Source organism: Salvelinus sp. IW2-2015, linkage group LG4q.1:29 (assembly GCF_002910315.2).
Source record: "Salvelinus sp. IW2-2015 linkage group LG4q.1:29, ASM291031v2, whole genome shotgun sequence".
Taxonomy (NCBI): Eukaryota; Metazoa; Chordata; class Actinopteri; order Salmoniformes; family Salmonidae; genus Salvelinus; species Salvelinus sp. IW2-2015.
The window spans coordinates 3,923,156-3,935,359 of record NC_036842.1 but is presented as its reverse complement, the minus strand read 5'-3'; the positions used below and the strand labels follow the sequence as shown (position 1 = coordinate 3,935,359).

The following is a 12,204-nucleotide window of genomic DNA, read 5'->3' as shown; positions in this document are numbered from 1 at the left end:
AATGAAAATCCACAAAGTGGTAAGAACAGCAGGGRAAAACAAACCTCAAAAGAATAATCAAAAATAAACAAGAACAAAACCAGAGTACCTCAGGAAAATCCAACTAGAGAAATATATGTTCACAGCATGGCTGGGGTTGGGTGCTAACATACAAACACAGAGCACAGAACTAAGGAACACTAAGGGTTTAAATACCTACAAGGAAACGAGGCACAGGTGCAAATAATAATAACTAGAACAAGGGAAAAAACCAAAGGTTCAAAAAGGCGCAATGGGGGCATCTAGTGACCAAATCCTGACAGTAACGTAACAAAATCTCTCTCTCTCGTTATCTCTCGTTATCTCTCGTTATCTCTCGTTATCTCTCCCAGCTCTTACTGACACCTACCCATGAGCCCCCTCTCTTTCCATTTACTGTAGCCAGGATCCACACCGACCCGACACTGGATGTGGTCAGTCCGCTCTGGCCTTGATTTCAATGTCCCCAGGTGTCATTTTTTGGGAAAGTACAGCACAGTACAGTGAGGCACAGTAGAGTATAGATTAGTACAATACAGTAGAGTACAGAAAAGTAGAGTATAGTTCAGCACAGGACAGTAGAGCACACTGGCGTAGAGTACAGTATAATGTACTATACTGTAGTCTATTGTACTCTACTGTGCTGTGCTGTGATGTCCAAACTTGTGAAACATAGACATCTATGATTGGTTTCAGATTTGGTCCGGACCAACCAAATTTGGTCTTGTTTGGGTGCGGAGCTCATTAGAATAATAACATGTAGAATGTGTGTAGAATAATWCCCATATATGCAAAGGATGATATTGCATATTTCTACCTGCGTCATTCCRTGAAAAGAGTGCCTTTTGCTTCCCTTTGATATTTTAAGTAGACGTTGTGCACCAACATTGAATTTAAATGCCTGTTATATTAAGTGCCCTTTTAATATAGACCACATGGAGAAATCAATAAATCCAATTTATTTTATATGAATAAAGGCTTGTTAAATTGCCAAAATGCAGCACTTTGACATGTCCCTCCATCAACCCTTTGTCACTTATCTCCAAATAACTCCAAGTTTCTCCATCATAGTAAATCCCTAGTTATTTTGTTGCTTTGACAGTCATCTCTGAACATCATTATTTATTAGGCTTGAATCGTTTTAACAATTCMATTTTTKGGGGTGAAGCTTGCATGCAATTGCCACTCCCTGTTGCACATATGGCTGATTTAAGAAGAAATCTGTTACGGTCAACCYTGTTATTTTATTTGGCACTTAATAGGTAYTTACAATAGTCATTATTTTTTATTTAACCTGTTGAAATGGGRAAATGTGCTCTTTATGGCRGAATGTAAACATTTTGTGAAATCCCTTTTTATTTTTTTGTTGCATGTTTTACTTCTCAAAAGGTACCTAATTGGTTGTACGACCCACATCACCATGAAGAGAATGACATTCATATCCAGAATTATGCATTTCTGTGTTGTCCAAATAAGGGAACCATGATGTCATTCTGCTACCGTAATTCTGTTACCAGGTGTAAATCCTTTTAATTTAATTTACTTTAAATCTTAATTCAGAGCAGATGTTTAACAGAGTTTTGTCGTGATGTGACTTTGATTAATGTGATGACTGTTATTTATTGAATAAACTAACTATGTTTAATTGTTACCCGATTTAAATTAATCATGTAACAATTAACTCAGTAGGAATTTGGAGCACCACGGAAGAAGTTGTTTAACGTGTTACCATTTMCTGAATTAAACTCAAGATGATATATATAAGATATATCGATAACAGTCACTTATTAATCATTGTATCATTTGATTTACACAACATGCCTACCACTTTGAAGATGCAAAATATTTTTCTTGTGAAACAAACAAGAAATAAGAAAAAAAAACAGAACTTGAGCGTGCATAACTATTCACCCCCCAAAGTCAATACTTTGTAGAGCCACCTTTTGCAGCAATTACAGCTGCAAGTCTCTTGGGGTATGTCTCTATAAGCTAGCAACTGGGATTTTTGCCCATTCTTCAARGCAAAACTGCTCCAACTCCTTCAAGTTGGATGGGTTCTGCTGGTGTACTGCAATCTTTAAGTCATACCACAGATTCTCAATTGGATTGAGGTCTGGGCTTTGAGGTCTTGGCCATTCCAAGACATTTAAATGTTTCCCCTTAAACCACTCAAGTGTTGCTTTAGCAGTATGCTTAGGGCCATTGTCCTGCTGGAAGATGAACCTCCGTCCCAGTCTCAAATCTCTGGAAGACAGGTTTCAACAAGATTTTCCATGTATTTAGCGCCATCCATCATTCCTTCAATTCTGACCAGTTTCCCAGTCCCTGCCGATGAAAAACATTCCCACAGCATGATGCTGCCACCACCATGCTTCACTGTGGGGATAGAATTCTCGGGGTGATGAGAGGTGTTGGGTTTGCGCCAGACATAGCATTTTCCTTGATGGCCAAAAAGCTCAATTTTAGTCTCATCTGACCAGAGTACCTTCTTCCATATGTTTGGGGAGTCTCTCACATGCCTTTGGCGAACACCAAACGTGTTTGCTTATTTTTTTCTTTAAGCTATGACTTTTTTTTGGCCACTCTTCCGTAAAGCCCAGCTCTGTGGAGTGTACGACTTAAAGTGGTCCTATGGACAGATACTCCAATCTCCGCTGTGGAGCTTTGCAGCTCCTTCAGGGTTAACCTTGGTCTCTTTGTTGCCTCTCTGATTAATGCCCTCCTTGCCTGGTCTGTGAGTTTTGATGGGCGGCCCTCTCTTGGCAGGTTTGTTGTGGTGCCATATTCTTTCCATTTTTTAATAATGGATTTAACGTTGTTCTGTGGTATGTTCAAAGTTTCAGATATTTTTTATAACCCAACCTTGATCTGTACATCTCCACAACTTTGTCCCTGACCTGTTTGGAGAGCTCCTTGGTCTTCATGGTACCACTTGCTTGGTGGTGCCCCTTGCTTAGTGGTGTTGCAGACTCTGGGCCTTTCAGAACAGGTGTATATATACTGAGATCATGTGACAGATCATGTGACACTTGGATTGCACACAGGTGGACTTTATTTAACTAACTATGTGACTTCTGAAGGTAATTGGTTGCACCAGATCTTATTTAGGGGCTTCATAGCAAAGGGGGTGAATACATATGAACTCACCACTTTTCWGTTTTTTATTTTTGAGAATTTTCTGAAACAAGTCATTTTTTTCATTTCACTTCACCAATTTGGACTATTTTGTGTTTGTCCATTACATGAAACCCACATAAAAATCCATTTAAATTACAGGTTGTAATGCAACAAAATAGGAAAAACGACAAGGGGGGATGAATACTTTTGCAAGGCACTGTAGAGAAAGGGACATTTATCGTGGCTACATTCTATAACTATTCTCACATTAATCATATACCTTGCAAAGGAACCACCGCCCGTCTGGGTAAGAAATTTAATGTATTTACGTGTAGATGTCTTTGTTCGTCGTCTCCCTGTTTCAACCAATCAGTCCTTCCATGGGAAGGGCTCAATGTGTGTAAGGCTCTGGTTGTCCCCCAGAGGTCACAATGTCCTTCGTAGTTTTCCTGGTCTTGTCGTGGGGTGTTCAAACAGAACAGATCTTCAGATGCACCAATGATTGTCTGATATGGGATCTTCTCCTTCCTTTCTCAGGTAGATAGTCAAAGTTCTTGATCCCTTTACATGCACAGCTGCAGACTGTAAATGTTTTGGTCTAGTGAGTTTATCTTCTTCAATTCGTGTTGAGTTTGAGTTTCTAACCATTTCAACGTGTGGACCACGGTCTCACGTCTTTTGGTCTGGGAGTTTCAACCATTTGTAACGTTTAGCTCAAGCTTCACGTCTGCTGGTCTGGTAAGTTAATTCTTAGCAAGTCCTTTTAAGCACTCTGGTCGAAAAGGGCGTTTCCATCACGCTGACACGCTCTTCTGACTTCATTCGGGGTGTGGCTTAGTTAATGTGCAATGGTCATAATGTGCAAGGATCTCRTTAGAAAACTAAAATCGCATTCCTATCTTAACAAAAATAGGTTCATCATACTTCGTATTTCCTACACAACGTAAAGGATGTAAACCTGACATACACAGTGTGAAAGCTCTTCAAATTACAGTATTTTGGTTATACAGTTTTTATAACATCACAAAATGAAAAGCAATATGTTGTGATTATTCTTTAGCTCCCCACTGACCATTCATACCATTCCTATCTTAGAAATATTGTTCCAATATTCACTTTTTTGGACGTTATAGTTTTGGCGGCAAAAGTTTCCTGGAGGACAAAGGCATTCCTTTGGTTGATACTTACGATTGGCGCGAGGTGTCATAAAACCGGCCCAGCCCCCCTGTCCTCTCCCGTAGGAGAGAAAGCGGTCTGGCTATATGTCAGCCATTTGCCAAGCTGATCTGGGGCCTTGGATCCTCGATCAGGAGAGTCATTACACTTTTTGAAACTTTTAAATGGTTTTTATTTGGCATACATTTTAAAGTAAAAAAATCGGGAATTGCCCAGCTCCGCTACAGGGCCTATGTAATGACATGGAGCATGTGACTGGGCATTACAGCTCCTGTGGGTGTGTGTTGTGTGTGTGTGTGTGTGTGTGTGTGTGTGTGTGTGTGTGTGTGTGTGTGTGTGTGTGTGTGTGTGTGTGTGTGTGTGTGTGTGTGTGTGTGTGTGTGTGTGTTTGTTGTGTGTGTGTGTGTGTGTGTGTGTGTGTACTATGAGAACTAACAGGGTGTTTGAACTCTGTCCTCAATGGGCATGTAATTACCAGGGTCATATGATCTAGCTACACTGTGGGGCCTACAGCTGCACCATGAGGCCTATACAGTATGTCTCCTCCCAGCTCCACCGTGGGGCCTTGACATTTGATCTCTCTTCATGTAAGTTATGTGGAAATGTTATGGGGCCCTTGAGATTTGAGGGATCGTACCCTGCTTCTCTACGAGACCCTGATATGTGATCTCTTATCCCCTGAGATACTGTTAAACACACTGGAGCTTCTGCATGGGGAATATGCCCACTGTGTGTGGTACAGTATATGTTTATCATTGTACATCTGCACACACATTGATCAAGTTCTCTCTGTCCTCTTCCCGACAGTCACATGGGCCATATAGACAACAAGAGTGAACATGTCAAGGTAAGAATTATTTTTTTCTTTCCTTACTTTTATTMTTCCTACAGTATGTCTTTCTGTTAGTTTGTAGGCTGGTTCTGCTAGCATCATGGTTCCTACTCAGATGGCCCAGAAGTGGCTTCAGCATCTGAGAAAAGGAAGGGACTGAGAACTAAAACCCATCTGAGCAGTGGTAACCATTTAGCATCAGGGTGAGTTCAATGAGTTGGTCTTTCTAGTGTGGTTCGGGGACCAGTGTGAGTGTATCTCCTCTCCCTGCTTTGGCTTTGTAGTGAAGTTTAAGGGGACCTGTAGTTGAGCTCCTGACTCCAGGACCAGTGTTTGTAATTGAATTAGGATCAGTAGCACAAAGAGGCTCAGTGCCCCCCCGCTCGGCTCTGCTCGGCTCTGCTCTGCTACAGTCGATCGGCTGCTGGGGAATGATGTTTGTTTCCATGGGCAACCGAGCAGGAAGCAGGATCTTGGCCAAAGGCCTTGTTTCTAAACAAATAAGTTGTGGAATACCTTCACAAGCCAAACTCTCCAAGTTTTCTCTTGTTTTGCGTTTTTAACTTAAAAAAAAATATATATATATCTAAGTTGAACTTACTTTTAAAGTAAGTGACTTCACAAACCATAATGTAGTACTCTGCAGAATTCAGACTTGAGGGTCTTGAAAAAAGAAGTCCTTTTCTCTAGTTACATTGGATTTCCATTTTAATGTGGTCTTTGAAATGTAATTGTAGTTGATTACGTCCCTGCGCTTTTGCGATTATGCCCATTTCAGCAGTCTCTCTCARCGTTTTAGCCTAATTCATTCTGCCATTTAGGAAATGTAATCCAAAGTCAACAGTGCTGCTTCAGCACTTCTGGGTTCCAGTGTGCTGGGTGTAGTTCAGGACCAGGCTGCTAGGTGACACTGTAAGCCTGGTTTCTGGGTTGAATCCATCCACACAAGTGCTCAGTTCTGACTGAACACTTGGGATCCATTGTCTGTTTTTCGTTGGAACTCAAAAAGAACTGGTGTCAGAAGAAAGTACTAACACTGACCCATATATCCATCTGGTGTAATATAGTCTCTATCGCTCTCTGTGCAGTGATACCTCTCCCCTTCCAGTTTCCTCACACACCCATACTCACCCTCCTCCCCTTTCCTCTCCTCCTCCCCACTTCCCCTCCTCTGAGCCTCCTTCCCTCCTGGTCTCCTCTCTCTTTCTCCTCCTCTCTCACCCTCCTCCCCCCTGATGCCCCGTGTTGCCGTCCCTCGTTTTCTCAACAACATCGCTTCTCTCTGAAACATTTATGACACTTATGTTTAAATAAACACTTGACCTGAATGTTCAGTGTTATGGTACAGACCTCTCAGGGGGAAGAAGACAGCCTGGCCTGAACTGGACTGGGCTGGGCTGGGCTGGCCTGGACTCGACTACACTGGACTGGCCCGGCCTGGACTGTGTAAGTTTTACACTGGGTGGAAGCACAGTGCTTTATTCAATCAATCAATACATTAATGGGAATTAACCTCTCTAGGGTACGTGAGACAGTAGCGTCCCAGCTCTTCAACAGCCAGTGAAACTGCAGGGCGCAAATTCAAAACAACAGAAACCCATAATTAAAATTCCTCAAACATACATGATTTTACACCATTTTAAAGATACACTTGTTGTAAATCCAGCCACAGTGTCCGATTTCAAAAAGGCTTTACGACGAAAGCAAACCAAACGATTATGTTAGGTGAGTGCCTATTCACAGAATAACAAGCCATTTTTCCAGCCAAAGAGGATTCACAAAAAGCAGAAATATAATAAAATTAATCACTAACCTTTGATGATCTTCATCAGATGACACTCATAGGACTTCATGTTACACAATACATGTATGTTTTATTCGGTAAAGTTCATATTTATATCCAAAAATCTGAGTTTACATTGGCGCCTTACGTTCAGAAGTCACAAAACATCCTTTTGATTTTGCAGAGAGCCACATCAATTTACAGGAATACTCATAAAATAACATTGCTAAAGATACAACTGTCATGCATGGAATTTAGATGCACTTCTCCTTAATGCAACCGCTGTGTCAGATTCAAAAAAGCTTACGAAAAAAGCAACCATGCAATAATCTGAGTCGGTGCTCAGAGCCCAATCAAGACACAATATAGCCGCCATATAATGCAGTCAACAGAAGTCAGAAGTAACATTATAAACATTCACTTACCTTTGATGATCTTCATCAGAATGCACTCCAGGAATCCAGTTCCACAATAAATGTTTGTTTAGTTCGATAATGTCCATCATTTATGTCCAAATTCCTCCTTGTTGTTCTAGCGTTCAGTACACTTTCCAAACTCACGACCGCGGGGCAGGTCAGCGGAAGTACGGACGAAAAGTTCAAAAAGTTATATTACAGTCCGTAAAAACTGACAAACGAAGTATTGAATCAATCTTTAGGATGTTATGAACATAATTCTTCAAAATGTTCCAACCGGAGTATTCGGTTGGAACATAGCTCGCTCTCACGTGAACGTCATGGTCAGAGCATGTCATTCATGGAGACCTGATCATTCCTCTCTCCTTCGGCCCACTTCACAGTAGAGGCATCAGACAAGGTCTAACGACTGTTGACATCTAGTGAAGCCTTAGAAGTGCAACATTACCAATATCCCACTGTATCTTCAATAGGAGCTGAGTTGAAAATCGACCAACCTCAGATTTCCCACTTCCTGGTTGGATCTTTTCTCAGGTTTTTGCCTGCCATATGAGTTCTGTTATACTCACAGACATCATTCAAACAGTTTTAGAAACTTCAAAGTGTTTTCTATCCAAATCTATGAATAATATGCCTATTCTAGCTTTTATGGGTTTGTAACAGGCCGTTTACTCTGGGCATGCTTTTCATCTGGACGTGAAAATACTGCCCCCTACCCCAAAGAAGTTAAATCAGCAATCTGCTTTTAGCAAAAAAAAGTGGTRGGGCTGCCATTTTGCTGAAAAAACAAATGACAGATTGTGGTTTTTAAATCTCATTCTTCATATGCTGGAAGAAACTCGACTTGGTAGGTAGGTTCAGCTTTTTATCCTGGAAACGTGGACATGAATCCAGACTGAATATGGCCTGTAATGTATATATGGATATATAAAGTGTAGTTAGTTCTAAAGTATAGAGTATAGTTATAAAGTATAGTTATTTTTTAACAGTTTTTATTTTGCTAGGCAAGCCAGTTAAGAACAAATTCTTATTTACAATGACTGCCCACACCGGCCAAACCCAGACAATGCTGGGCCAATTGTGCCCTGCCCTATGGGACTCCCAATCACAGTTGGTTGTGATACAGCCTGKATTTGAACCAGGGTGCCTGGAGAGACGCCTCTTGCACTGAGATGCAGTGCCTTAGACCGCTGCGCCATTCGGGAGCCCGAGTGGTGTAGGGTACATATGAATATGGCCTAGATGTATGTCTGTGAGTGTGCATTATAGCACAGAATCCTAGAGAGTGCCTCTGACACTGTATCTTTTGTAGGTTTGTATGGGCATAATGGGTCTGGAGGGAGAGGTTGGGCTGTTTTATATGCAGTTAATTAACATATGTCTGGCACAAGACACACTGGTGGTTTAATGAAGCCTCATCAGTGTGTGTGTGTGTGTGTTGTCGTCTGTGGTGTTGTGGTGTGTTGTGTGTGTGTGTGTGGTGTGTGTGCGTGTGCGTGTGTGCCGCCTGCATACGTAGGGTGGGCAACATGCTCTTGGGAGTGTGTGCTCATGCATGGTGTGTGTGTGTGTGTGTGTGTGTGTGTGTGTTGTGTGTGTGTGTGTGTGTGTGTGTGTGTGTTTGTGTGTGTGTGGTGTGTGGTGTGTGTGTGTGTGTGGGTGTGTGTGTGTGTGTGTGTGTGTGTGTGTGTGTGCTAGTTTAGGGGCTCAGCTGCAGTGGTGGTATAGGGGGTGGGGTTCTAGCTGGTTCCAGTTCACACTCCATAGTTTCTCTCCAGTATTACTGCCGGTGATGATAAGGCTACGCAAGACACACACACACAGACACACACACACAGTCTTTCTGCGATATTGCTTCACCGAGTCCTACGGCAGATTGAGTTAGGCCTGTGCCTTCATTGATCTGAGGGAGTGTAAATCGACCGGGCTAGACTTGCTAACATGTCTCTTATAGTCTTGGGTTTCTGTCACTTAGCAAACTGAGCCCTGCTCAGGTAATCCCTACCGTTGTGTCGCTGAACTGTCGCGGGGCTGCTGCATATATACGTTTTCCTAGGGGTGTGTCATAATGTAAGTRACCTCATTTATGTTCCTCYAAATGCCGTTGTCGATCAGACGGCTACAGTCGTGTGTCTACCAACCAGAGTTATACTGTTTATCACCGAGGCGGTGTGTCGTAGTAAAACGCCCGCTGTGAGCAGTTAACCCTGCACTATTGGCTCATCTATAAATATCACTGTCATGTCTACCTCCGCTGTGAAGCAGTAGAAGAAATCAAGCAGCCTAGGARAGTGTTACGTTAACATATGTAGCCTGAGAAGGTTCATGAAATCGATAACTTGCTAGAAGCGGAAAGCGYTCATACACCGGCTCTCTCGGAGACTCGCTTCGATCATTGGCTGTTTATATGCAGAGTCATATGCCTGTAAATCTTASAGAAGATCTCATGYYRAATACTGTTGAAGTAATATGGCTACCGGTTCACCTGCCTCACCTAAAGCCTATTCTGGTGGGAAGTTGCTATWGACCACCAAGTGCTCACAGTCAGTATCTGGATAATACATGTGAAATGCTTGTTAATGTATGTGATATCAACAGAGGGGTATATTTTCTGGGTGACCTAAATATTGAYTGGTTTTCATCTGTCCAYTCAAGAAAAAGCTTCAAACTGTAACTAGTGTCAGTCAACCTAGCAGGGTATTTACAAACMGCAAAAGAATGAAATCRTCCACATGTATGGATCACATCTTTACTAATGCTGCAGAAATCTGCTYTAAAGCAGTATCCAMATCCATCAGATGTAGTGATCATAAAATAGTAGTCATATCTAGGAAAATCAAAGTTCCAAAGGCTGGGCCTAATATAGTGTATAAGAGATCACACAAAGTTTTGTAGTGATTCCTATGTTGAAGATGTGGAGATTATTTGCTGGGCTGTTGTGTGTAATGAGGAGCAACCAGATGCTGCACTTGACGCATTTATGGAATTGCTTATTCCAGTTAATAATAAGCACACACCCATTAAGAAAATGACTGTTAAAGGAATTGAAAAATTGTATGGTTGAGAGGGATGAGGCCAAAGGGGTGTTCGTCTGACTGCACAGCTGATCATCATGGCAGCAGTTGATGGGGATCCTAATAAAATACAAATACACAATACACAGTACACAGTACACACACTGTCTGCGGGCCAGGAACAATGGTGGGAAAAGTACTCAATTGTCATACTTGAGTAAAAGTAAAGATAACTTAATAGAAAAGGACTCAAGTAAAAGTGAAAGTCACCCAGTAAAATACTACTTGAGTAAAGGTATTTGGTTTTAAATATACTAATGTATCAAAAGTAAATGGAATTGCTAAATATACATCATAAGTAAAAGTAGTAATTCATTCAAATTCCTTTTAAATTATGCAAATCAGACGGCACCATTTTCTTGTTTTTAATTCATTTAAGCATAGCCACTAGCACACTCAGACATTCATTTACAAACGAAGCATTGTGTTTAGTGAGTCCACCAGATCAGAGGCAGTAGGGATGACCAGGGATGTTCTCTTGCGTGAATTGGACCATTTTCCTGTCAAAATGTAGCAAGTACTTTTGGGTGTCAGGGAAAATGTATGGAGTAAAAAGTACATCATTTTCTTCAGGAATGTAGGGAAGTAAAAGTAGTCAAAAATATGAATAGTAAAGTACAGATACCATGAAAAACTACTTAAGTAGTACTTTAAAGTATTTTTACTTAAGTACTTTACACCACTGGCCATGAAGAACAGGCACAGTCTAGTTAGTGTCTAATTGCAGCTGGTTTATGTATTTTCATTTCGGCCTAGATTTTTGYCATTCAGCAGATGCTCTCACCCAAAGTCTCCTACAGTAGTGCATGCATTTTTATATGGGTGACCCCAGAGCCCAYGACCTTGGCGTTGGAAGCACCATGCTCTACCGACTGAGCCACCTAGATCTGCATTTACATTTGAGCCATTTATCAGAAGCTCTTACAATCAGTCAGTGTATACAACTAAAGGAAGCTCAAACAACCACATATCACACTCATTGCAAGAAAAAGCTTCCTCAAAAATAGCTGTTATCTGCACAATCTGCACCAGTGAGAGCAGGCTCCACAGTTCCCATTCAAACCCTCTCTCGTCTCCAACCGCTCCACTGTATTACAGGGCCTTTGTTTCTGAAGGTGTTTGAGTCAAATATCTAGAGGCTTTATATGGATTAATAATGAATAGGAGTCAATGAATAGAAGCAGCCCTAAATGCTGATGGGGATCTGAGACTAATGGATCATCAGATGTACACACACACACAATCTCACTCACACAACCAAGAGAGAGATTCTACAGGGGGAAACACTGTGCTCTGCATAATAAATACACAGTGCCATCCAGTCCTAATATGTAATCTGTGCATGTAACACCAGCTAAGCTCTCCTACCCTACCACGCCCCCTGGCAGTCCCAGGATTATCTATCTCTCTGGTGTCCACACCAGCCATGGCAGCGGGAGCAAGGCGGTGATAGGATGCACAACACTGGTACGCCGTCGTTGTCCGTGCAGGACGCCAGGGCTAAGAGAATCGGGAAGCGCAGCATCCGCAATGGATTATTTGTGCCACAAAGTGATCCGCGCTACCCGAGCGCTGCTTTTTTTTTTTTTTTTTTTTTTTTACCTTTTATTTAACTAGGCAAGTCAGTTAAGAACAAATTCTTATTTTCAAATGACGGCCTAGAACAGTGGGTTAACTGCCTGTTCAGGGGCAGAACGACAGATTTGTACTTGTCAGCTCGGGGCTTTGAAACTTGCAACCTTTCGTTACTAGTGCCAACGCTCTAACCACTAGGCTACCTGTCGCCCC

At 41.8% G+C, this 12,204-nt stretch overlaps 1 protein-coding gene across 1 annotated transcript in view; it reads left to right on the top strand.

The window, feature by feature from the left end:
* LOC139025179 (uncharacterized) overlaps positions 1-12,204 on the top strand; it is a 64,041-nt gene that overhangs the window by 45,359 nt on the left and 6,478 nt on the right. Inside the window, exon 4 of the mRNA XM_070440254.1 lies at positions 5,119-5,158. Coding sequence (XP_070296355.1) covers positions 5,119-5,158 — 40 coding nt within the window. The remainder of the gene's footprint in view (positions 1-5,118; positions 5,159-12,204) is intronic.